Source organism: Toxotes jaculatrix, chromosome 17, assembly GCF_017976425.1.
Source record: "Toxotes jaculatrix isolate fToxJac2 chromosome 17, fToxJac2.pri, whole genome shotgun sequence".
In the NCBI taxonomy this organism is placed as follows: Eukaryota; Metazoa; Chordata; class Actinopteri; family Toxotidae; genus Toxotes; species Toxotes jaculatrix.
In genome coordinates this window covers 18,746,549-18,769,703 of record NC_054410.1, presented here as the reverse complement: position 1 = coordinate 18,769,703, position 23,155 = coordinate 18,746,549, and the positions used below count along the sequence as shown (strand labels likewise).

At 42.0% G+C, this 23,155-nt stretch overlaps 3 protein-coding genes and 1 long non-coding RNA gene across 6 annotated transcripts; 2 read left to right on the top strand and 2 right to left on the bottom strand.

Annotated features, from left to right (window-relative positions):
• Positions 1-149: 149 nt before the first annotated feature.
• On the top strand, positions 150-10,899 carry LOC121197430 (protein only RNase P catalytic subunit). The gene is made up of 10 exons (XM_041061039.1): positions 150-890; positions 984-1,122; positions 1,211-1,445; positions 1,552-1,856; positions 2,126-2,173; positions 2,348-2,480; positions 8,189-8,299; positions 9,800-9,948; positions 10,356-10,554; positions 10,667-10,899. Exons 1-10 carry the CDS (start codon positions 440-442, stop codon positions 10,793-10,795), a joined length of 1,899 nt encoding a protein of 632 aa, XP_040916973.1. The 5' UTR covers positions 150-439; the 3' UTR covers positions 10,796-10,899.
• On the bottom strand, positions 4,238-11,981 carry LOC121197436. The gene is made up of 3 exons (XR_005896246.1): positions 11,832-11,981; positions 10,328-10,506; positions 4,238-5,386 (listed from the first exon to the last, which is right to left on the bottom strand). It is a non-coding gene; the product is annotated as an uncharacterized LOC121197436 (long non-coding RNA).
• psma6a (proteasome 20S subunit alpha 6a) lies at positions 11,112-15,592 on the top strand. The gene is made up of 7 exons (XM_041061045.1): positions 11,112-11,270; positions 11,898-11,992; positions 12,136-12,217; positions 12,623-12,778; positions 13,243-13,421; positions 13,967-14,061; positions 14,563-15,592. Exons 1-7 carry the CDS (start codon positions 11,195-11,197, stop codon positions 14,618-14,620), a joined length of 741 nt encoding a protein of 246 aa, XP_040916979.1. The 5' UTR covers positions 11,112-11,194; the 3' UTR covers positions 14,621-15,592.
• A 1,281-nt stretch (positions 15,593-16,873) lies between these two features.
• nfkbiab (nuclear factor of kappa light polypeptide gene enhancer in B-cells inhibitor, alpha b) lies at positions 16,874-21,778 on the bottom strand. Of its 3 annotated transcripts, XM_041061044.1 has the most exons (7): positions 21,769-21,778; positions 20,590-20,873; positions 19,216-19,321; positions 18,848-19,058; positions 17,983-18,071; positions 17,571-17,828; positions 16,874-17,457 (listed from the first exon to the last, which is right to left on the bottom strand). In XM_041061044.1, the coding sequence occupies exons 2-7, from the start codon at positions 20,823-20,825 to the stop codon at positions 17,419-17,421; spliced, it is 939 nt and encodes a 312-aa protein (XP_040916978.1). In that variant the 5' UTR covers positions 20,826-20,873; positions 21,769-21,778; the 3' UTR covers positions 16,874-17,418. The 3 variants fall into 3 exon arrangements, with proteins under 3 accessions (XP_040916978.1, XP_040916977.1, XP_040916976.1); XM_041061043.1 differs by lacking the exon at positions 21,769-21,778 and having other exon boundaries at positions 20,590-20,909; XM_041061042.1 differs by lacking the exon at positions 21,769-21,778 and having other exon boundaries at positions 16,874-17,454; positions 20,590-20,882.
• Between the last annotated feature and the right edge of the window lie 1,377 nt (positions 21,779-23,155).

The following is a 23,155-nucleotide window of genomic DNA, read 5'->3' as shown; positions in this document are numbered from 1 at the left end:
GCAGGTTTCAAGTGATACAATTTTCACCTCCTTTTTAACCAAATATCTCTTTCCGGTCTTTCTCTAGTTTTCAGACAAACTTGACGCAATTCACAAACGGAACTGTCAAGGGTTGATGACGTAGAGGTGTGCGACCGGTGAGCGACTAAAGTCACGCCTGGAGTTGTGTTTACCTCTGAAGTGCAGTAGAAAGATCGAAGCTGAGTTAGGTTTTCAATCTGAACATCGAGGACAGGTTTGAGTCAAATTATTATAACTGGCTATAGAGTGCTAGTTGTCTTTCAGTAACGTGGTTATAATGGTATTTAATAACTGCAAGATTAGCTAGCGAGTCTCATAGATGTTTCTGTAGGTTGTAGATGACATGCAAGTTAACGTAAGGCTGAGTAAGAATAAAATATATTGAGGTCCAATAAGCTCAGAGGTTAAACTTCATAACATGGCCTCCAACTTGATATCTAAAGTGAGAACATGCCTGAAACCCTTAAAGCCGTTCACACACCAGGGAAGTTCTGCTTTCCTCAGCATACAAACTTTTCTGTGTAAGTCACCACAGGTGCCTCTCACAGCACGCTTTCTGTGCACCAGAGACAATAACCCCAACTCAGGTGGCGCACAGACAGTCAGAAGGAACATTGGACAGACTAATGGACAGGGTGGAATAAAATACAGAACCATGAGACATAGACAAGGAGAGTTGTGGGAAGGCGCAGAGGATGGAAGAGGTAAGAGCTCCACCCTAAGTCAGAGGTCATTTTACCCCAAATCTGTGTTTTCTGCTGGGACGGCGAAAAAGACGGCAGAGATGTTGAAGAGGAAAGCAGCTCTGGCCTCTGAGGATGAGGAGGACCTTGAGAAGAAGCCTGAAGGGAGGACAGCTAGAGGAGCAGGTAGGACATACTCAGAAGTGTCTTTCTTTACTAGTCATGATTGTCGGGAATGATCATTTCAGTTTTCTGCACTAAAGCATGAATGTTTCACAGGGAAGATGCAGCCTCCTGACCGGCTGCTCTCTGCTGCTGAGTGGAGGAAGCTGAAGGAGTCTCTGGGAAATCAGGAACGCTTTGACATCCAGATGATGAATGCGCTGTTCACCTCTGGGGCTGAGCTGGGTATCGCCAAGTGAGTGGAGGATGGGTGTATCTGTGATTTTTGAAAACATTTTGCGGATGCTGAAATGTCCTTCAGCTTTTATCATCTTCTGCCACAGGTCTCTGCTGACTTTTGTAGCCATGGAAACAGGGACGCTGTCCTATGAGCTGTTACTACGGTACCTGACACTGTGTGTGAGAGATGGCCACGATGCCGAGGTGTTTGATGTCTATGACATTATGCAGGAAAATTTCTCTTCTTTGGAAACGGGAGCCTCCAGCCTTTTTATCAAGTCCTTCAGCCGCACAGAGAGGTGGAGGGAGGCTATCAACATCCTGAATGAGGTTAAGAAGGTGAAGAGATGTTTGCTTGGTCAGAAAGTAAATTCAACTCATAGTGGAGCTGGAGAACATGCCATACGCTGTATATCATCAGCTGATTTTGCTGTCAAACCAACAGGTCTTTACCCCATCACCACGCAACTATGGGGATGTCATTGCAGCAGCAATGTTACACGGTGACATGACCACTGCCTGGGCTCTTTATGATGAGTTAATCGAAAAGGGACTGAGTCCACACCAGGAGACCTGGGAAGCTCTGTTTGAGGGAGTGAGGAAGACCAAGGAGGTAAAAGGAGTGGAAGCAGAGGCCATGTCTCAGTCTGAACACCAGGAGAGGTTACAGGGGATTCTGCTGTACATGAGGAACAACCAGATCTACCCCCAGCACAGCCTCGCCAGCAGCATCAAGACCTGGTTTGAGAGGTACAACAGAGTAGTTGGTTGTTCAGGAGGGAAACTGGGGGCTGGATGCACACCATAATAAGTATAATTTAGAATAATTTGCCTTAAAACCTTTAGAAATATAGAAACACAACTGACATGCTTAATTTATTATTTGATATGTCTCATCAATTATGGAATTATATACAGTCTCCTTTCTCGCCATTTGTATTCACCTCAGCCCCACTGCTTCTTGCTCTCATTACTCTATTTACTCTATACCCTGTCTTTCTTTTTCTTCCTGTCTTCAGTCTCACTGGACAGAGATGGACAGGAAGTTGGACCAGCGCCAACCTGAAGTAATCACACCACTTCCTACCTCAACAAAAAATCTTCACATCAGCTATTACATCATGTTATTACATCCAATTTTGTTTATAGGCAAAATGTGTTATGTATGTATGTATGTATGTGTGTACAGTATGACGGTGTGTGTCAATTATGTACATACATGTACATGTGTGTGTATTTAGGGGTCTGTGCAGGTGTTGTGGGTCAGAGTTAGAGTCCATCGAGCTGACTGCTGAGGAGTACCAACAACTAAAGGACAGAGCGATGGCCGACATCATTCAGGGACGAGATGTTTTTAAGAAGACCACACCAGAGGTACAAACACACACGTATACACACACACGTATACACACACACACACACACACACACACACAAACTAAGCAGCGTTTCCATACCTTATTTTTTTTAATAATAAAAAAAATAATCTGCTCTTGCCAGTTTTTTGAACTAGGAAATAATTAATATTAAATAACAATGCCATGTTGTTTTAAAAATGTGTAAAATAAAGAAAAAACTAAAGCTTTTTATTCTGAGGCTTATCTGTAAGCAGCATGCTACAGTAGCTTTCCCGCTCTTCTCTTTAACTTGTGCCAGATGGCGCTGTTGGTTCAGGTGCAAGCAAGAGGCTGCTGAGGTTTGCTGAGGCAGCTTATCAAACAGCTGCTCTCCCTGTCTAGATGACTGAGGTGAACACAGCCCATGAACAGATCTCAGGGAGGCCCCTGAGCATCCTTCTGGTTCAGAGACTGGACTGATTCATTTCTTTGGACTGGTATGACTTTGGCATTTAGTTTTTAGTCCAAGACCCAGAGGATGATGCAGCCCACTCATCTCGACCAGAGTTTTAGGTTTTCGGCTGGCATTTAAAGGCACGTTTTATGACTGGGATAAGGCAGTACAGATAACTAGTTAGCATTCTTCAAATTTTTTTTTTTTTGGTTACAACTCTATGCATAATAGTTTCGTTTAGGTAGTGACTCAAGATGTATTAGCATCTAGCACAGTTTATTAGCATCCAGTCTAAAAGTTAAAGTTAATTTTGGTCAGCTAAGCCACATTATGAAGCTATTTTAAGTAATGGTAATAGATATGTCTACGCTTCACCTTTTGGACGGATTAAACAGACGAGATATAAAATATTAATTAGTGAGCTTTAGAGCTGCTGGTAGGTGGATTTTATTAGCTTTGGACAGAGCCGGAACAGCTGCTTTCCTCTGTTTACTGTCTTTAGTCTAGCTTCATAGTGAACTGACAGATATGAGAGTGGTATCGATCTTCTCATCTTACCCTCAGCAAGAAATCAAACGAGGGAATTTCCCAAAACGTCAAACTATTCCTTTAGGTTAAACTTTCTTAAACGAAAATGACATATTTTGCATGTTTCGCAGGGGGTAGGACCATCATTACTCTTCCAGTCATACGAAACAAATGCGGTGTGTGCAGGCTCAGTGTATCACTCTCACAGCTCATGTCTTTAAGTGCCTTCAAAGTAACAGTGTAGGAGTCACACCATCTGTTTGACAGACAGCTTTAGCCCATGGACAATTACGGTTTTAATACTAGCAAACAGGGCAGCTCACACATGCATGCAAACTTAAACACGGACTGAGTATTTTTAAGTGTGCCTCGTTCATAACCAAAGGAAGGCAGTCATCACTTTATCTTCCATGCATGTGTGCACTGTCCGTGTGGAGAGAGAGAGCCAGGGCACAAGCTTTTCATTGGATTGGAATGTACTGGCTGTATTTTTTTATATAATGCCAGTGACAATAAACTTAAAAAGAAGGTTTTTCACCTGAAATAGTTCCACAAAGAAACTTAAAATACGCAGTTAATAATATGAAATATATAATTTATGATCACAGAGAAAGATTGCATGTGTTGCTTTGTGTTTTTTTTTTTTTTTCAGTAGGCAGGGGGAGTTTGTTGGTGGAATAGTTAGTTAAATTGAGGGGATTTCCAGCATGTGGAGCAGCATGTGAATCTGGATGACAGCTACCTCCCGTCGAGCCGACAGACAGAGGAAGGCAGACAGACATGCAGTTTAACTCGACATTTTTAATTCCCCATTCAAGGCAATTCATTTTAAGGGCAAACAGAGGGCTTCAGACAACAGTGAAGCAATAGATGCACCGAGGGACAGAGACAGTTGGAGGAAGAGAGGGAGGGCATCAATTCAAATAGAAAGCGAATTAGTGTCTTTCTGTCTGTATTTGGTGATTAGTGCGGTTGTCACAGCAAGCAGGAAAGCATGAATCATTTTTAAGCCCAGATAGATGTGTAGATAGATGGTGAGATGAAGAACAAAGCAGACAGAGATGAAGTCAAACACTGAAGGTTTGAGCCGAGTAGACCTGCATTTTGACTCTATACCGAATCACCCTGTGGAACTGAATACAAACTAGCAGCCGTTATATATATTATATTATAAAGTGGACCTTATGTGTCCACCACTGGTGTATGATAGTGAATTATATTAAAGTTTCTGGTAAAAAAAACCCCAAAAGAACATCCTAAGTTTCACAGAGGTTGTACTTTTGATGAGCTGAATTGTATTACATTGCGTACCCCCCCCCCCCCCCCGACAACTGCCTTTGGGTTTGGGTTTTTTGGGTTCCACACTGTTTAATGAAAGTTTAATGAAACAACAAGCATGCAGTATGTTTTTCTGACTGCAGGAGCTTCGTGTGTCGGGCTAATAGAACTCATTTCAGCACAGTTACAAGCTTCAGATCCCTAAATAAGAACAGAAGTAAAACCCAAATGTCCCACAAGAGTCTTGTGCTTTTTCCCTTCACTTTTTTCACTTTTTGTTATTTTACAGCTTTATGCTAAAATATGATGCAACTATATTAAAAAGGAAAAACTGAAATATGACATTGACATGAGTATTCAGAGCCTTTGTTATGACATGTATGACATTTAGCTCAGGTGCCTTTCTCTTGAGTCCACCTGTTAAAAAAAATCCAGTTTATTTGGACACGATTTGTAAAGGCATGCGCTTGTCTACATGAGGTCTCATGGCGGACTGTGCATATAGGAGCAAAAACCAAACCATGAGGTGGAAGGAGCTGCCTGCAGAGCTCAGACAGGACTGCGTCAAGGCACAGATCTGGGGAAGGCAAAGGAAAAAAATTCTTCAGGGATCTGGGGAGAAGGGCCTTGGTAAGAGAGGTGACCACGAAACCCGACGGTCATTCTGGCTGAGCTCCAGAGACCCTGTGTGGAGATGGGAGAAACTTCCATAAGACAATGCAGGAGTGGCTTAGGGACAACTGTGAAAGTCCTTGAGTGGCCCAGCCAGAGCCCTGACATGAACCCAGTCCAGCATTTGTGGAGAGATCTGAAAATGGCTGTCCACCAGCAGTCCCCGTCTGACCTGACTGAACGTGAGAGCATCTGCTCTGGAAAACAGCACAAAAATCTCTAAATCCAGGTGTGCAAAGCTTGATGTGTCACACTCAACAAGAGTCAGGGCTGTAATCGCTGCCAAAGGTGCTTTGACTAAGTACTGAGTAAAGAATCTGAATACTTACGTCAATGTGACAATTCAGTTTTTCCTTTTTAATACTTATAATAATTATTTGTAGAAACATTTCTATTATTCTTTTTTTGTATTGTCACTATGGGGCGTTGGGTGTAATTTATATGATTTTAGCATAAGGCAGCATAACAGTATACAACATACAGTATATTTCTTAAGTAAACCAGTTGCAGTGGCACATTATGCTATCAAATATATATATATTATGATAAGATAAGACAGTTATAGAGTTAAATAAACATGCTGCTGACCAGCAGCACGTTAGGTTGGCACGAATACTTACATGTATGGGCTTGGTCACATTTATTTCAGTATTAACTGACACGATCAGTATTAGAGCTGAGATAAACTCAACAGGAAGTCAGTGTAAAGCATTAAACTGATAGACATATTTATAGCCTGCATTCAGCAGGCGCTTATTGTATTGTTTTTATGCATTCAGATTTTGTACATTATATAGGTCAGTGGTAATGCTGTTGGGGATGTTTTCAGAATACCATCGTGCTTTGTGTAATAATGGTGTATAAGCGGTACTGTAAGCCTATGTATGTACGTCTATCTGTGTGTGTGTGTATTCACAGCAGCACAATGAGCTGGTTTCATATATCAGCTCTGGAAAGTCCCTGGATAATTATACTGGACTCTCTCTCCATCTTTCTCCTCCTCCTCCTCCGTCGCTCATGCTCTCTTAATTTTTCTTTGCCAATTGAATCTTTTTTTTCCCCACACATTTTCTTTTTGTTTTAGATTTTTGCACCCTTTCTCCATCCTAACCAATCGCTCGTCTCTTCTCCACCCTTCAGTCTGTCACTCAGCAGTGTTATTCTCCGATTCATTTAGCCTCCCACCTAAAACGCACATCTCCCCCATCTCAACCTAAATGAGCCTCCAGCCTTTAGCTGCACGGTGTTGTTGCAGAATTAACTACCACCCTATTCTGTATGTGTGTGTTTGGTGAATTAAAGCCATCAAAAGAGACACTGAAGTTTTAAAAGGGCTTTGCAGGTGTTTTATCTAGATTGCAGTTCCATCAGAGGAGGAATATTACAGCCTTTTTATGGTGACAGCTTGATGGTGCACATTGTGCATGATAGTGTGACACAGTCAAGTTTCAAGTCCAGGGGAATTCACAGCAGCTTATTTCCATACTGCCGTTATCTAAAAGTGAAAGTACAATCTTCCCATGCTGGCCTATTCTAAGATTCAGTACTACCTTCCTGTTATGGTACAAAGGTGTAACACAGTATGCAACACATTGAATGGGATCAACAGGTGGGTTAGAAGGATAGAATGCGTCTGAGCCTATTTGCTACTTGTTTAGGTGCTGTGGTAATGCCAAAATTAAGCTTAAGGAAGACACTGAATCTCTACAGATATGTCCCCACATTAGTCTCTTTAGTCCTTAGGGTATCTTAGCCCCTTCAGAGGAAGTTAGTACTGAACAGTTGAAATAGCGTGATGAAACATATGACACTTCACATTCTGTCCTATTAGTCTGAGTCTAAAGTGAAATGAGTGTAGTCACACGAGGAAGAAAAAAACCCGTTATTACCAAGGTCCACAGTGCGTAAACTTTTTGAGCTCGTAAACTTTATCATAACACAGAGTATTCTATAGTAATTCAAGCTGCCAGCTGGCGTTCTGCCATCTCAGTTCTGAGAAAGAAAGGCCAGGTAGATTGATTACTGGCAGGCCTGTGATCAGTCAGTGAGAAAATCAGCCAACCATCAGGCCAGTGAGCTCACAGATGGAGTTCAGTTACGCTCCTCGACCATAATAAGGAACCAACCCCTGATGTTGTTATTAGAGAGTCCTGCAAACTTCCTTCTGTATATTTCCATATTACATCTTGAGCCACTTTGCACAAATCCAGTACCATGTATTCAGTCAGACATCTCTGTAATTAGCCTATCAAACTGTCAGACATCAGCACATTCCTGATTTTTGCTCTATAGTCATGAATGGGAAAAGCAATTGAGTAAATCTGAGATAATGCACAATTCTTTTATATTATATTTTTATGACTTTGGTGATCCCCTGGCTTTTCCTCAAGTGCCACCATGAAATCAAAATCTTAATTTGTCCCCAACTTTGGTTTTATGACCAAATACCTGCAAAAACAATGAGATTCCCATCAGCCTCAGCTGTACTTTGTGCTTGGCTCTAAATAAAATTTAAAAAGAAGAAAAATCTTCTCTTTCAGTTCTCAGCCTTGTTTCATTTTCATCTGTAAGAAGCTTCTATTAACATGTAGACACTCTACTGTAGACACTTTACTGAGCCTCTGTGGTTAAATAATAAAAAGCAGTTATGTCATGGTGTTTTTGTTGAGTTAGGCACAATATCCAGATATATAACTTGCCTGTCTTTATCGATTTCTCTTTCTTTTCCTCCACTGAACCATTTTTTCTCTACACAGTGTATAACACTTTTTCAGTTCATTTCTATCTCTCTGTTTATTGATGTTTGTGTTCTAGGAGTTGGAGCGTTTCAAAGCGTTTGTGAAGAGGAAGCCAGCTTTTGATGTGGTCGTAGATGGGCTGAATGTAGCTAATCTCAACAAGGACAAAAGCAAGCAGTCAGCGACGGTGAGAGCACACACAGATGCACATGCATGCAAAATACAGTACAAAATAAAAAGAGATGAAAGGCGTTAAGCTTTCATATTTTATAGCCACTAACCAATCTATTGGTGCTTATTCAGAACCCTCTCTGCAGATGCACACACAGTTTTACAGTCTAGATTTTAGTGTTTTCGTCCTACATATATGTCTGTCCAAAGCAGGGGCTTTTCTGCCGGTTGCACAATGACTAACCGGGCACTGTGTGTGTTTGTGTATGAATGATAGAGGTGTGTAGGAGGTGCCTTTAGAAATGGCCACTACCTGATTTTAATAACACCTAGCCCACTTGTCTGGCTGCCCACATCTGTCTTGTCTGTCACGATATGTGTGTGTGTGTGTGTCTGTCTCTCGGTCCACAATACATCACATTTCTCAGTTCTCAGATGTTATGCAGCTGCAAGACAAAGGAAAGTCCAAATTGACAAATGTATTTCCCTGTCTAGTCATCTAGCTTGTGCAGACGTTAAAGAAATGATTTAAGTGTACACAAAAGACATTAAAACTTACATCAGAACTGGGACCAGGACAGACAGCACAGCAGTGCTGTAAGCTAAATGCTAACATCAGCATGCTAACATGCTCACAGTGACAACATTAAAATGCTCATGTTTAGCAGGTAGTTATCAATACACATTAAAATGTGCCAATACCTGCCATATTCACCATCTGAGTTTAGCATGCTAACATTTCCTAATTAGCTCTAAACACAAAGTACAGCTGAGGCTGATGGGAATGTCAGTAGTTCTGTGGGTGTTTGGTCATAAAGCAGTAAGTATTGCACACAATTTTTTGATCTGATGATGCTGGTAGAGGAAAAGTCAGGGGATTACCAAAGTGATTACAGTTCATCCTCAAGGGAACGTGACAGTCTGTACACAAGCCTTATTGTGGCACTATAGGACAATCCCCAGAGTCATTACGTTTCACCCTCTGGGGACCATCAATGTGTTTACAAGATTGCTTGCCAATCCCTCCAGCAGGAATCCTTCCAGTAGGCCTATCTGGAGCAAAGTGGTGCTCCGATCAACACTGATATCATTGGGGCCGTGTAGCTAGCATGGTTAAAACGGGATATTTACATCATATTAGCTTTTTAAGACCAGACAATATAAATTCACATTTAAAGGCTTCTCCAGGGTCCACAGACTCACTACAGCCACATTAAGCATGTTTACTACGGCAATAAGGAGGTGGATAGGAGTACTTCATAGCATTTTCTTCTACACCAATCACACACACCCATTCTAACAGCCAGTGGCAGGGTAGCAGATGCAAACACTGTTAAAACCTGTCTTAATACCTGTGTTGGTCATGTAAGAGCTACTACTTACATCCCAAAGTGCGGTTGTGCATCTAAATGGAGCTGGCATCCAGACAGACATTTGTGCCACTAAATATACATGTTCTACTTTTTCAATGAGAGTATAAATAAAAGCATTCAGGTGTGTATTGTATGTGTTTCAGTTGTTGGCCGTGGTGTCTGAGCTGGAGCGTCAGGGCCTGACTATTCTGGTGTTGGGGAGGAAGCACATGCTGCGTCCCTCCAGATCCTGGGAGAGACACAACATGAATCTTATCCAGCAAAAAGCCTATTGCTTCTTCACTGACAACATGTGAGTAGCTGATAATAAATAAGAATAGTAAGGGCTATGCTTTATAGACAATACATACAACACATTTACACAGCAGGGCAGCACTGGCTATTTAGTGAAAATGTGAATGGAGTTTAAGGAGCAGCATTTGAAAATGCTGAAAGGAGGAGTCAACTTAGTGATGCAGTTCATTCACGGTGCATCCACTGAAAGCTGCTCTGAAAATGGTTTTTGTGCTACAACTGCAAATTCTGCAACACGTGGGTGGCTGACTAACAGAATAAACCAGAATAGAGAATTTGAATTCACATGCAGCTTTCAATGCGTGCCTTGTTGTGCAATACCTCTGTTCATTAACAGACTTTTTGTTCTTAAGAGTCTTAATATAAAATCAGTTTACCTCACACCTGCCTGTCTGCGTCTGTCAGTTCCGAGGATGACCCCTTCCTGCTGTACGCCGCTTTGCATTCTGGGAATCACTGCCGGTTTGTGAGTAGGGACCTGATGAGGGACCACAAGGCTTGCCTGCCAGACGGAGCCACCAGACGCCTCTTCTTCAAGTGGCAGAGAGGCCACCAGCTGGTGGCGGACATATGTGTCAGAGGAGGCAGGACGGTTCGATTTCAGGTGAGGAATATGGGAGAAGGAGGGAAGGATATGAGAGGAGAGAGTGGATAATTAGGCACAAAGAAAGAAGCTTACTAATTAACTTTGTGTTTGTGTTTGTGTGTGTGTTTAGAGTATTCCCAGCTATGACACCATTGTCCAGACTTCAGGAGACTCGTGGCATATTCCCTATGATGACACAGACGACAGGAGCACCTATGAAGTACCCCAACAATGGCTCTGCCTCACGCAAAAGCACTGAAGAGACACACTGATTTCACAGCATTTTGGTGTTAAATAATTTCTGTGATTCTTATGCTTTGAATGTAACAGTGAACAGGAGAATAAAACATTTACTACAACTGAGGTGCCTGTATTTTTTGATTGAACATGCAACCACAAGAAACTGAAATTTGTTTTGATTTTTTTTTATCAATACATGTTATAAATATTTGTGCCATCGCATTAAAAATAACGAAATTAAGCAGCAGGGCACTATCAGAAGGGACAAATCAAAACTACAACGCTTGAGAAGTTGACCCGGATATGGAATGCCTTAATCGAACCGATCACATCCGGAGCAGGTGTTTGCCATGTTTTGCCTCTCAGTTTAGTTTCACATTCAGTTTTCACCAGTTTACCTCAGTTTTCTCCAGCCGTCATGTCTCGGGGGTCAAGTGCAGGATTTGACCGCCACATTACCATCTTCTCCCCGGAGGGAAGACTCTACCAAGTCGGTCAGTAGTGAAACAAACGGACGAAACTCAACTTGCCCTGTCATCACCACTGGCTAACAGGCTAACATTAGCCAGCAGCTTCTAGCTTACTCATCTATAGTTCAGTGTTGTATGGACAGATAACTGTTTCAGAAAATCGTGGTATGATCAGAATAACTGCAGCTAATATATTATTAACTTCAAGTAAAACAGTTGTAATAATTGTTTTATAACGTGCTATTTCAATGTGATACCTAACAGATCCACAAGCTAGCTAAACTTAGCTTTGTGTTACCATGAATTAGTTAATATGTAAACATATATTAATTTTGAATTCCGTATTTTGCTAACTCATATGGCTACTAGATAAGTAACACACCTGATATATCCTGACAGTTTTTCATTAGTTAAGTCCTCATTACTGAGCTGTACTACATGTTAGCCTCAGACCTGGGAAATACTACTATATATTACAAAGGTGTACATAGTGTTAAACATAGTACATAAAGAGTCATGTATATTTACATGCAAAACTACTTGCTAGCCTGGTATCTGATTAAAAAAAACAAACAAACATCATACCAAACGTTGCCCATAGAAGTGAACAGTTTAAAGTAAGGTGCTGTTGCTGTTTTAATCTTTCCTCAGAGTATGCCTTCAAAGCCATCAACCAGGGAGGACTGACCTCTGTAGCGGTCAGAGGGAAGGACTGCGTTGTGGTCGTCACACAGAAGAAAGTCCCTGTCAGTAAACACAGACACATTATAAACACACAGAAGATCACATTTCTCAGTTTTTTTTTTTAAATTGTGTGATCTGATGCCCAGATGTCCTGATGGTTATGGTTATCACTGGTGTACATGTCTATGTCTCCTGTCTTTCACAGGATAAGCTGTTGGATGCTTTGACAGTCACACATCTGTTCAGAATCACAGAGAACATTGGCTGTGTTATGACCGGCATGACTGGTAAGTTATGCCTTGTCCAGCTGACGGCGAATGCCCAAAACTTTGAGCCATTTAATGGTCAAAACTATAAAAATCTTCTGTCAACAATCATATAAATTTAAAAAGATCCTACAGTGTGTAGCCTTGTTTCCATAGTACTAATGTTCTTATTTGGAGCTGGAATGAATCTACTGGATCAATAAAACTAGTTCCAGCAGTAAATTACACAATATTAGCCAGAAAACCCACTTATCCATTTTGAAATTAGTAGTTAACATGTTACCTCTGTATTAAATGGAAAGACATAGTTCCATATGAGCTGCATTGTACAGCTAGGAAAATAAAACACTAAAACAAAACCTGTAGCTCATACCTCTAGAGCAGCCCAGAAATGCTCTTTCTGTCTCCCCCCCCCCCCCCCCACAGCTGACAGCAGGTCTCAGGTACAGAGGGCCCGGTATGAAGCAGCTAACTGGATGTATAAGTATGGCTATGAGATCCCTGTGGACATGCTGTGTAAACGCATGGCTGACATCTGCCAAGTCTACACACAGAACGCTGAGATGAGGCCACTAGGATGCTGTGAGTAGTGTCCATGTGTGTTTGTGTATATTAGAAACCTGTTCTTAATGATTGTTTTTGTCTTACGTGGTTTTAACCAAAACTCAAAATCACTGTGTGGTGCATTAAGACCTACAGTGAAACCTGTTTGTGAAGGAGAATAAGTAGAATGAAAAGGTTTAGTTTTCCATTATTGTATAAATGGTGTTTCAGAGCGTTCACAGAATATCAGCGCACAATATCTGCTATCAGCATCTCCAATTTAAATGTTGTATCTTTAACAGCTGATATTGGTCAAGCCTTTATGTTCTTGCACAATGTTACTAAAACTGTTTGTGGGCCCACATGTCACTTTTCATTTAGCAGTGATTCCAGATTTTTTGCCAAAAGTAAAACGTATTAATTGCTGTTTAAAGCATAAACCGGATGTTTTTCTTTCCTACAGTCCTGTTTTAATTTCCCTCTGCCTTGCATCCTTCCTCCAGGTATGATAGTGGTTGGAACTGATGAAGAACTGGGTCCACAGCTGTATAAGTGTGACCCGGCCGGCTACTACTGTGGCTTTAAGGCCACAGCAGCTGGAGTCAAACAGACAGAGGCCACCAGCTTCCTGGAGAAGAAAGTCAAGAAGAAGCTGGATTGGACCTATGAGCAAACTATAGAGGTATCAGTCACACAAACACATACACACACAAAAAGAGTGTGGCCAAACTTCCCCTGTTTTTCGTAGAAGCCCAGTAAAGTCATATTTAACATGCCACATTGGAATTTGTCCTAAAACAACAGTGTTGATTAGGTCTGTCAGTCAAACAAGTTGTTTTGCATTCCAGGGTTTTCACTGGTTATTTATTTTCTGGAATGTCATTGAATTTTGTTGGATATTTTCTTAACAGGGAAGGTCAGGGGGTCTTGGTCATTTTTTTTGAATGTCAGGAAATGTCTGGAAATGTCTGTGTCACCTTACTGGAATATCACCAAATTATTTGGTGGTTTTCTGGCCAGCTGGAATGAAAACCAAACAGTCACTGGATGGATTTAGTTATACAAAGTGAAAATATCTGTAAGAGTCCTGATAGTTCTAATTTATTTCAGTTTAATGTTACATCTACTTTTTGTAATCGCATATGATCTATCTCTCAGATGTAATGTTTGTTTTCTTCTCCTCCTTCTTCTTGCTTTCATGCTTCTCTCCACTTCTCCCCCCTCCAGACGGCTATCTCATGTTTGTCAACGGTACTGTCCATCGACTTCAAGCCGTCAGAGCTGGAGGTGGGAGTCGTCACAACACAGGAACCTCGATTCAAGTGAGTATTTTTCTGAGATAGAAAACATCCCAAAAGTTTTGAATATGATCTTTTGCCACAAGTACAGGACGTTTCAGTGGTTTCAGTGGCCAGAGGCTGCTGTATGGGTATTAGAGAGAAAAAGTGAAGTAGGTTATTGCTGAAAAAGGTGCATGGGTTTAGCCAAACTTCACAGAATCAAAGAAAAGCAAATTAAACTTTATTGCCCAACCAAACATGCAGCTCCATCGCTGCTGCCTTTGAAGTCTTTTATGATTCTGCTGAAACAGAAAAAAAAAATTGAATGTGTTGTTGTGAATAATGTGTTGGCTCTGGAAATACATTGGAGTTATGTTTTAAATTTGAGAAAAAAGTGTTGTAATGGAAATTCCCTACAACTAAAACCAGGGATAAGATCAAAGTAAGGGCTTACATGGTTGAGTTCTCAGCGTGTGTGTGTATGGCTCACAAAATCTGGCAGAACAAAAAATATGACCTTTAACTTGTGTGTTTGTGTTCCAGGATTTTGTCAGAGTCTGAGATTGATGCTCACCTGGTGGCTTTGTCTGAGAGAGAGTGAGGAAAGTTGGCAGCCATTGTGCAGCCGTCGTCATTACGTGCTCTGAAAAGGATGATGAATGGTAGATCCAGAAAAACCCCACCTCACTCACACAAAGGTTTCATCTAGAAGGAAGATAAAGGAGGAGCTGGGATCATCTTGTTTAGAAGACATGAACAACACAGTAAAGTTGAGACAAAACAATACAGAACAATAAGGTCATGTTTTACCAGGTGGGTAGAATACGTCACCCAGCTCCACTGTCTGTGCTCCCACCATGGCACTTACACCCCCTCCATCCTCCCTGGTCATAGTCAGGACCTGACTGGACACAACATTATCCACAAATCGCGCCCCCCTCCTGCATTTTCCTTCTAGACACACTGAGACATCTCACAGGGCCTGGAAAGATGCTGGACATTGACATCAGTCCACCATGACACATCGGCCTGATATGCTCCTCGGTCTCTGTGTGTCAGACAGCCATTGACCACAGTGGCCTCTGTGTATGCAGCTCAGCCCAAATGACTTCAGTTGTCAAGTGTGACGTGAGCAGATTGGAGGACGGAGGTGTGGTAACACTACAACTACAGCACAATACCTCTGAAGTATGGACTCGGTATGGTCCAGTAGCTTCTTGAGTCACTGTATTTAAAACAGTGCTTCCTAACCATCTCTACTCAGGGCTGCCATGACTTGTACTTTCCGAATCTCTCATTTTATTCATCTGCCTCAAAGTGTCTCCTCTCTGTTGTCTTTAGCCCCAGGGTGATGTTTATTCTCTGACGTACTTTTCGATGACCCAGGGAACAGCTGTGGGAATTCTCCCATTGTGACAGTCACCATCGTCACACCCCTGCTTATGTCTGCTCAGGTCAATGTCAATGGGAAGTCGCTTATTATTTCTGTCTCTCCCTTGTGTCTTGATCCTCCTCTCCTCTGCTGCCATTGCTGTACACTACTGCACCTCTATTAAAAAGTGTTTTTATTGAACACTTAAGGTTGTCTGTTTTTTTCCCTGTGTGATGACATTCAGTTCAGACTTGTACAGTGTTAGAAATGTTAGAATATTAGAAGCACCTCTGAAAATAGTGCAGCCCAGTGCAACATCACAATGACCTCAGTGCTAAAACATACAATTTCATTAACAACTCTGTGACAGCATCAAAGAACACTGAACAGCATAGGTGTTATAAAAGTAGATCTGTGTTACCTTCAAGTCCACCTGAGGGGAGAACACTTGGATTATATTAGAGTGTGCAGGCATACCTAATAAAGTGGGTACTTTATTAGATTCACCTATACAGTCTAATGCACAGGTGTACATCAGACTGTATAATGCACTGAAGTAAACTAACAGGTCTACAGCAGCCCTTTTAATACACAAGTCTACACAAGAATTTAGGCATACAGTTTACTTGCTTAAAATATAAATTACAGTATTTTGTTGTACAATGCATTCACTGAGCTGCTGATTAATTTGAAGCACAAATCCACAGTGGGATCATAGAGTTGCACAAGTGTTTAGATGACATTGGATATTTATTTTACTCAGCTTTAAGTAAAACTCCCTTCCTCCCAGTGCTTGACTGAAGCATCCGGTTGTTCCGCAGTAATTCCCTTCTTTGGAGGATGAGAAGCAGGAATGTCGCTAACAGCTGAGTGTTGTGCTCTTGGGAATTTCCTGTCCCTTTCCTCTTAGCCCCACCCTTCAAAAAAAACTTCCTGATTTACATAACTGAGCGATCAGCCTCATTCCACACACACACACACACAAAATTCCCCAAAACCTCTTATCTCTGTCTACACTCACGCACGCAGCAGGAAGAACTCGGGCGCAGGCTCAATTTCTGCCGCCAGTTCCTCATTCAGTGGAGGCGAGTTGTCGAATTATCGGCTCTTCCCAGAGTGACATGCATCGTATGAAAATAAAGAGCCACATGTCAGAAGTGAAACTCAGCTGTCATGCTTTGATGGAGGCATTTATACAGACACACTGACGGCAGCAGAGAGGCACGTGGTTATGGTAATTTCCCCATTAATTGCAGCTTTGTAATATTGTCAGGCGCTGTTGATTATATGCTAGGATCTGTCTGAGCCTTATAATGTGATATTACCAAAACTGTGGCGTCTAATGTACACGCATGTGAAAGCATTCCAGTCCAAACTGCCAAAGTGCCATCCCGGACCAAGTGCAATTTTCCAATCACATGCCACCTGCTCCCCCACCGTGTCCCACATCTCCACAAACACATTCACACAGGAGGTCTCAACTGTTAAATATGAGTCTTTTAATTTAACTGGAGTGTGTTGGGCTGTTTGCTGTCTGACATATACAACCTTCTCAACTGTACACATTCACATAAAAAATACATCTTAGTATAGACAGAATTTACAATATCATACAACAGAGCTGTTGCAGGTACATCTGTGTGGATGGATGGTTTTTTTTTTTTTTTTTTTTGGAGACAATGATGCAGTGTCCACAGAATAAAAGTGATCCTCTTATCATACAGCAATGCCATCCCATCATTATGTGTCATGGTTTCACATCTCGTTGTGTGTTTGCTCTCCTGCAGCCTGAAGCGCTCTCTCTGGATTATTCGGCCCTCAGTCTCTGTTTTATTTGCCTGCCTGTCTGCAGCTGCCTGTCTGTCCATTTAGTCAGCGGTCACGGCCGCACCGCAATACCCACACTGTCGGGCTCCTATGACGTCATTCCAGGAAGTAGTAGACGAGCCGAGCCATTTCTCCTGTCCTTTACCGTCATCATCACAGCCTCCTGCCTCTGTAACTTCCTCTCTCTGTCTTGTTTCCTGCTAATGTCCATTCCAATGAATGTCGTCATAACCCACCTGCTGGGACATAGAGAGCAGGAAAAAAACCCTGTTATACGCTAAGCAGGGAATTTTTATGTTTCATTAATGCCAGACTGTCTGTGCAGTGGAAATTCTACATTTTCAACACTCACCTCCTCATCAGACTCATCGTCCTCTTCCTCGCTGTCATCTGATTCACTGTCAGGCAGCTCCCTCAGGTCAGGATCGGTCAGCGCGTACAGTTCTTCCCTGATGTCGAAGCTGCCGTAGCCGTAGGTGAGGTGGTAGGGGGTGTGGCCTCCGGAGCTCAGGAGGTTGGGGTCTGCACCTTTTTTCAGCAGCAGTTTGACCAGTGAGAGGTTCTGCTGATCCACGGCCAGATGCAGTGCACTGCGGCCGTTATGCTGCTCCTACAGGACAGGGAGAGGACAGGAGACTCTTATTAACACAGGGAGAGGCAAAGCCTAAAGACAACCAGAAGGCTGGCTGCTGACTGTGGGTCCAGATACTCTGAGTAATAAAGTGTGTATTCTCACATACAGATATGGTGTGCGGGTTATTTACCTTTGCATTAATGTCGGCTCCTAGTTCCACCATGTTTTCCACCAGTGAGAGGAAACCATGAACTGAGGCAAGGTGGAGGCAGTTCTGACCTGCACAAACAACATCAGAGGAACAGTTTAACAGCTGATACCAGACCAGTACCTGTCATTTTATAACAGCAGGTCAGCAGGAAAGTCCAGCAGCCCAATGCAGATGATACAGGAAAACAGACTTTCAAAGAAAGTTTTTTTTAAATTTAATTTTATTTTGAAATTTTGGTTTCCTGAAGGAATCTGTAAATAAGTCAACAACGCCTTAAAAATGTCTGTGTACAAGTCTAAAAGAGGAACCTTCCACCTTTCTATTTTGGAGCCTGAGCATCTAACATTATGTGCCATGTAATAGAAGGGTTTCAGTCAGGAAGTAATGCTATGAAAAGCTATGGGATTCCCCTTGCTTGCTTAGATGTTTCCTTCCTCTTAACCATAGTGTTCAGGGATAATGGGCAGCAGAATTTACTCTTTGTACCCACCAGTCTACTTTTAAATAGTAGTTAAGACCAGAAGCAGACTGGTCAGTACTCTGTCTGTTTCCATGCAGCATGGGTGGGCCGCCACGGCATGGCAATTACCATCACCACAAAATACAATATTCTAATAGTACTGAAACATTATAATTTAGCATATTACTGCTAAAATTCAAACATTTTTTGTTGCCTAACATGCATCAAGTGCAGTTTTAATGCTGGCAACCACAGTGTTTATCAGAAATGCTAAAAACATTAAAAGCTCAGTTTGTCCAAAGTGGGACAAGGACAACAGCAAAGACAAAGTCCAAACTACGTCAGTTCAGGAAAGAAAACACTGCTCATCAGCTACAGTCTTACCATGATAGTTGCAGGCGGCCATCACTGTTTGTAGATGCTCTTTCTGACAGTACTGTGTGATGACGCTGAAGCACAGCAGTTTACCATGGCGACAGGCAATGTGAAGTGGTGTGTCCCCTCTGTTATCCACCAGCGTGGGGTCACAGCCGGACACCAGGAGATGCTGACACACGTCGGCCTGGTTTGTTATTACTGCTAAGTGGAGAGAAGTCTGGAGAGGAAAAAAAATCCCAGTAAGACAGGTGAGTTACTGAGTCAGCAGGAACTTTAATTATTCTTCATGTGACGACAGACTATATATATATATATATATATATATATATTTTTTTTTTTTTTTTAAATCCTCTTCAGAAGTGTCGCTCTCATACCTGTCTCAGGTCATTTTGTGTGTTGAGGAAGTCTGTGTTCCTGGATGCATCAATCATAGTTTTGATGTAGTCCTTGGCCTCATGGATGATGGCCAGGTGAAGAAGCCTATAGAGAGAGATAATAAATAGAATAAACAACACACCTAAATGTACAAGACAAAAAGAATATGTTCCACAAGGAAATTTGACATTTTGTTGTACGCAAGTAAACAACAGCAAATATAACAATTATATACCCCGATTGTGTTTTTCTATCTACATCACATACTGCCACCTTTGAACAGTGGAAAGCTGACAGACCTAATACCTAAAGGTTTTGATGACAACCTTAAGGATTAGAATGAGACGACAACCGTTTTACTTTGCGATTATTGCATACAATTTAGAAAACAGCCCTGAAAATGCTGATTTCCTCTGATTAAAATATATCTGTGGATTCTATAATACAGCTGGTCGCCAAGTTTGCATTTATGTTTGTATTTATGTTTAGTTTTACTCTAATAAATAGACAATGACCCCTCTAAAGGTTGCTGCTGATCTCTGAACCCTCTCATTAAGAACCACTGCTCTGGCCCGCTTTTAAACACTGAAACATTTGCTTTGATTAAAATCAGTATGATACCGTTTCACGCTTCAGTGCTGTGAATGAGACAGTTCCTGTCCTCAGTTTTGATTACTTAAATCACGCTGTTCAACTTTGGCCCAGTGAAATATAATGAGTGCATGGGCTGCACTGGGTTTGAACTATATTTCTCAGCAGAGGAATTGTGTTGTAATAAAAAAAAATTGGGGGGACTATTTTAAAGTTTTTCCCCTCGGTTTTATTAGAGCAATAACCCGCAGGCGTCGGTGTCAGGGTCTGGTTTCGCCCTCCACCTCCACTGACTCCACGCTGCAGTAGTTCAAGGTACTTTTTTCTACTTTTTTTTTTTTCCTTCTTCTCGCTTCACGGGCGCGCGCGTCGCTCAGATTCCTTGGCGGCGCGCCCGGGACTTTCCCAGCCTGACCCGCGGCCATAGTAGATTCCCTCCTGATAATAGCCTTTTGTTTACGTCCAGTACCACGGAGTCTGACCGCAGATAGACCCCGTAACAAACCGGACACCACTTCTGTGTACTGTTAGCACGGCAGCGGCGTATTTTTTTTATGAGCCGCGAAGCTTTACGGTCGAGCTCAAACCCGGACTAAGCTAGGCCTGGGCCTGTGCATTGTAATGACAAGCTAGCGGAACACATTCCCCACAGGAAAGGGATCAAATTACCTCCAAGACCCGAGCTAGGCCTAGTCAGGCGATGGTGCAACACTAGCTATACCCCCGAGACCTCGTAAATATCAACATGCTTGTTCGGTAACGTTATTTCTGGTCAGACTTACGTGTCTCCGTCCTCTGTGATCTGTGTTTTCCACTCCTGCAGCTCTTCGCTGACACCGGGAGCTTGTTTGTGCTGCGGCGGATCACAGTCCACCTGGAGCCGACGGATCTCGGCCGCCACAGCCTGGTACTCCTCTTCTTTCAGCGAGTCCAGACCGCTGTCGAGCCGCTCCTCTGTCGATTTAGATTCCCGATTGTAATCCATTTGGTTTAATATACTGGTCCGATGGAGGTCCATGGTGGTTTGTTGTTCGCGACGAGGTGCGTTTGGTTGTATTCAGACGGAGTTGTGCTGCAGTCTGTAAGTGCCCTCTGTTTGGCTGCGACGGGCGGAGCTAACAACTAGGTGGGGGATTTCCAGAAAACTGTCACTTAGAATAACACAGCAGATTGCTGGCTCCAAGAGGGGATTTCTATAGAGACACATATAAATACACTACTCAGCCTGTAACCAAGAGAGTAAAGTAATTTTGCAGGCTACATCTGCTGCACTTAAAATATATATGTATTTTTTAAAAGTATTTCAGCCTTTACATAAGTATTTGGACTTAGAAAATTGCCACATTGCTACAAAAACAATGCATATGCGGTTTCTATCTGTTTTAAACTTACTATCAGCAATTACTCCAAAAGAGTTATTATGCAAACGATTCAGTATTAGTATTTAGTGCTTTATCAGAATTTTACACTTTCCATGTCAGAGTATTCAACAGTAAGAGCAGGAGATTATAACCTTACAAGTGAAATCAAATGTATTAATGCTTCGAGAAGGGGAAACTCTAAAATCCAGGAAGTCAGTTTAACTTGAAGCTCATACATTCTATGTTTCCCCTTCAGGGAACACTGGTCACACATGTCGGCGCGTTAGTGTTCCATTGATGAGTTTCTGTTTTGACATGAGCAAGGGATGGACGCACGGAAAGTCCTTAAACTCCACCTTTGTTAGCGTGTCCCCCACTGAATCACTGAAACAAAAGGAAATGTTGCAGCCCCTCACTGTTTGAGTGGGTGGGCAGACCTGCAGGAGGGGGCCTGCAGTATGCACAGGACTTTCCTCCAAAAGTTCAAGCGTGATTGCAAAGTGATTTCAGTTTGTTTATCACGCTGTGAGGAGTGTGTGAGGAACACAAGAACAAACCTGCAGGCCCCTGCAGTGGAGTGTCCACAATACCCACAGGTCTAGACCACACGCTCATGTTCATGTGCCTGACCTTAAAGATATATTCCACTTTGATATAACAGTGACAGCTTTTATAATTTATGTCAAATGAGCTCATAAGTTTGTCTGAGAAGCCATAATTCTGGTGCATACAGACTAATAGATTTTGTGCTAAAAACTATATCAGTCTTGCAAACATTGATGGTAGAGGTTGCAATGCATTTACTAAATGTGCGTAATATCCTGCCAGTTATTTATAAACACAGTGAATAACGGTACAGTAGATTAAACTCACTCTGACTCCTGTCAGATTGCCTCTGATAATCCACTATCAATTCACTCATTCAATTCCTCTGCAGATAAAATGGAAGGACTCCAAGTTCTCAACAGGGCCGTGAGACTTCACGAGGCTGTGACCTATCCCTTTAAAAACAAACATCAAGCTGAACGTGATGTTCTGGAGGCCTGGGGGAAACTCCGGGCTTGTTTTACCACCCATTGTTCAGCCCGTGTGACCAGTTAGACTGGGAAGCTCAGGCTTCGCTCTCAGCACATTTCTGCTCTCACGTTAGCAGCTGTTGAGCAACATTTAGCAGATTTCGCACGTATATGCAAATGCACAGTGTTTCAGCTAGTAAAGTTTGTGTTCAGGATGGTGTGCATCATTAACTAGATTAAGGTATTTACTGTGTTACATTAGGTATAATTCACTCTGCGTTAATGTTTAACCTTGAATTCTGCTTCTGTTGATCAGAAGTGAGAATGGAAAGATTGTACACAGGACAACCAACCATATTAGCCACATTCACACACACACACACAGATTATTGCAAATACATACTGATCACTGTCAGCTTTAAAGGCACAGTAACATATGATCTGTGTTTGAACCATAAGAAGGCAGATGAAAGGAGGAAAGGAATGCACACAGCAGGCTGGAAGACGTAGACAGGGAACACAAAGCAGCTCCACACATTTGCATAAAGCTGTGTGTATTTACCCCCGAGGGAATGTAATATTTCAGGTATGTTAGAAACATCTGCCAAATCTCTACATCCAGCATTACATTTGTTAATTAATACTTATAATCAATCACTCTTTTTATGTCCTGTCCCCTTTTTTTTGGATGGTGCACAACACAGAGATACACAGCATCCGATAATGATCCCAAGGAGGAGTCAAACCAATCTGAAACATCGGGGTGCATTAACACTAAGTCTGCTTTTTCGAAATAAATATCGATATGTTTAAATGATGCAGAAATGATTAGACTCAGTGGAACTGAATCATTTTGAGTGGAAACCAGTCAGATGAAACCAGCGCAGCTGAACTGACTGGAAGTCAGGGACACCACTGCATTATCTGACACGAAATTCTGAAACAACTGTTTCTTAAAACAGTACAGAAAT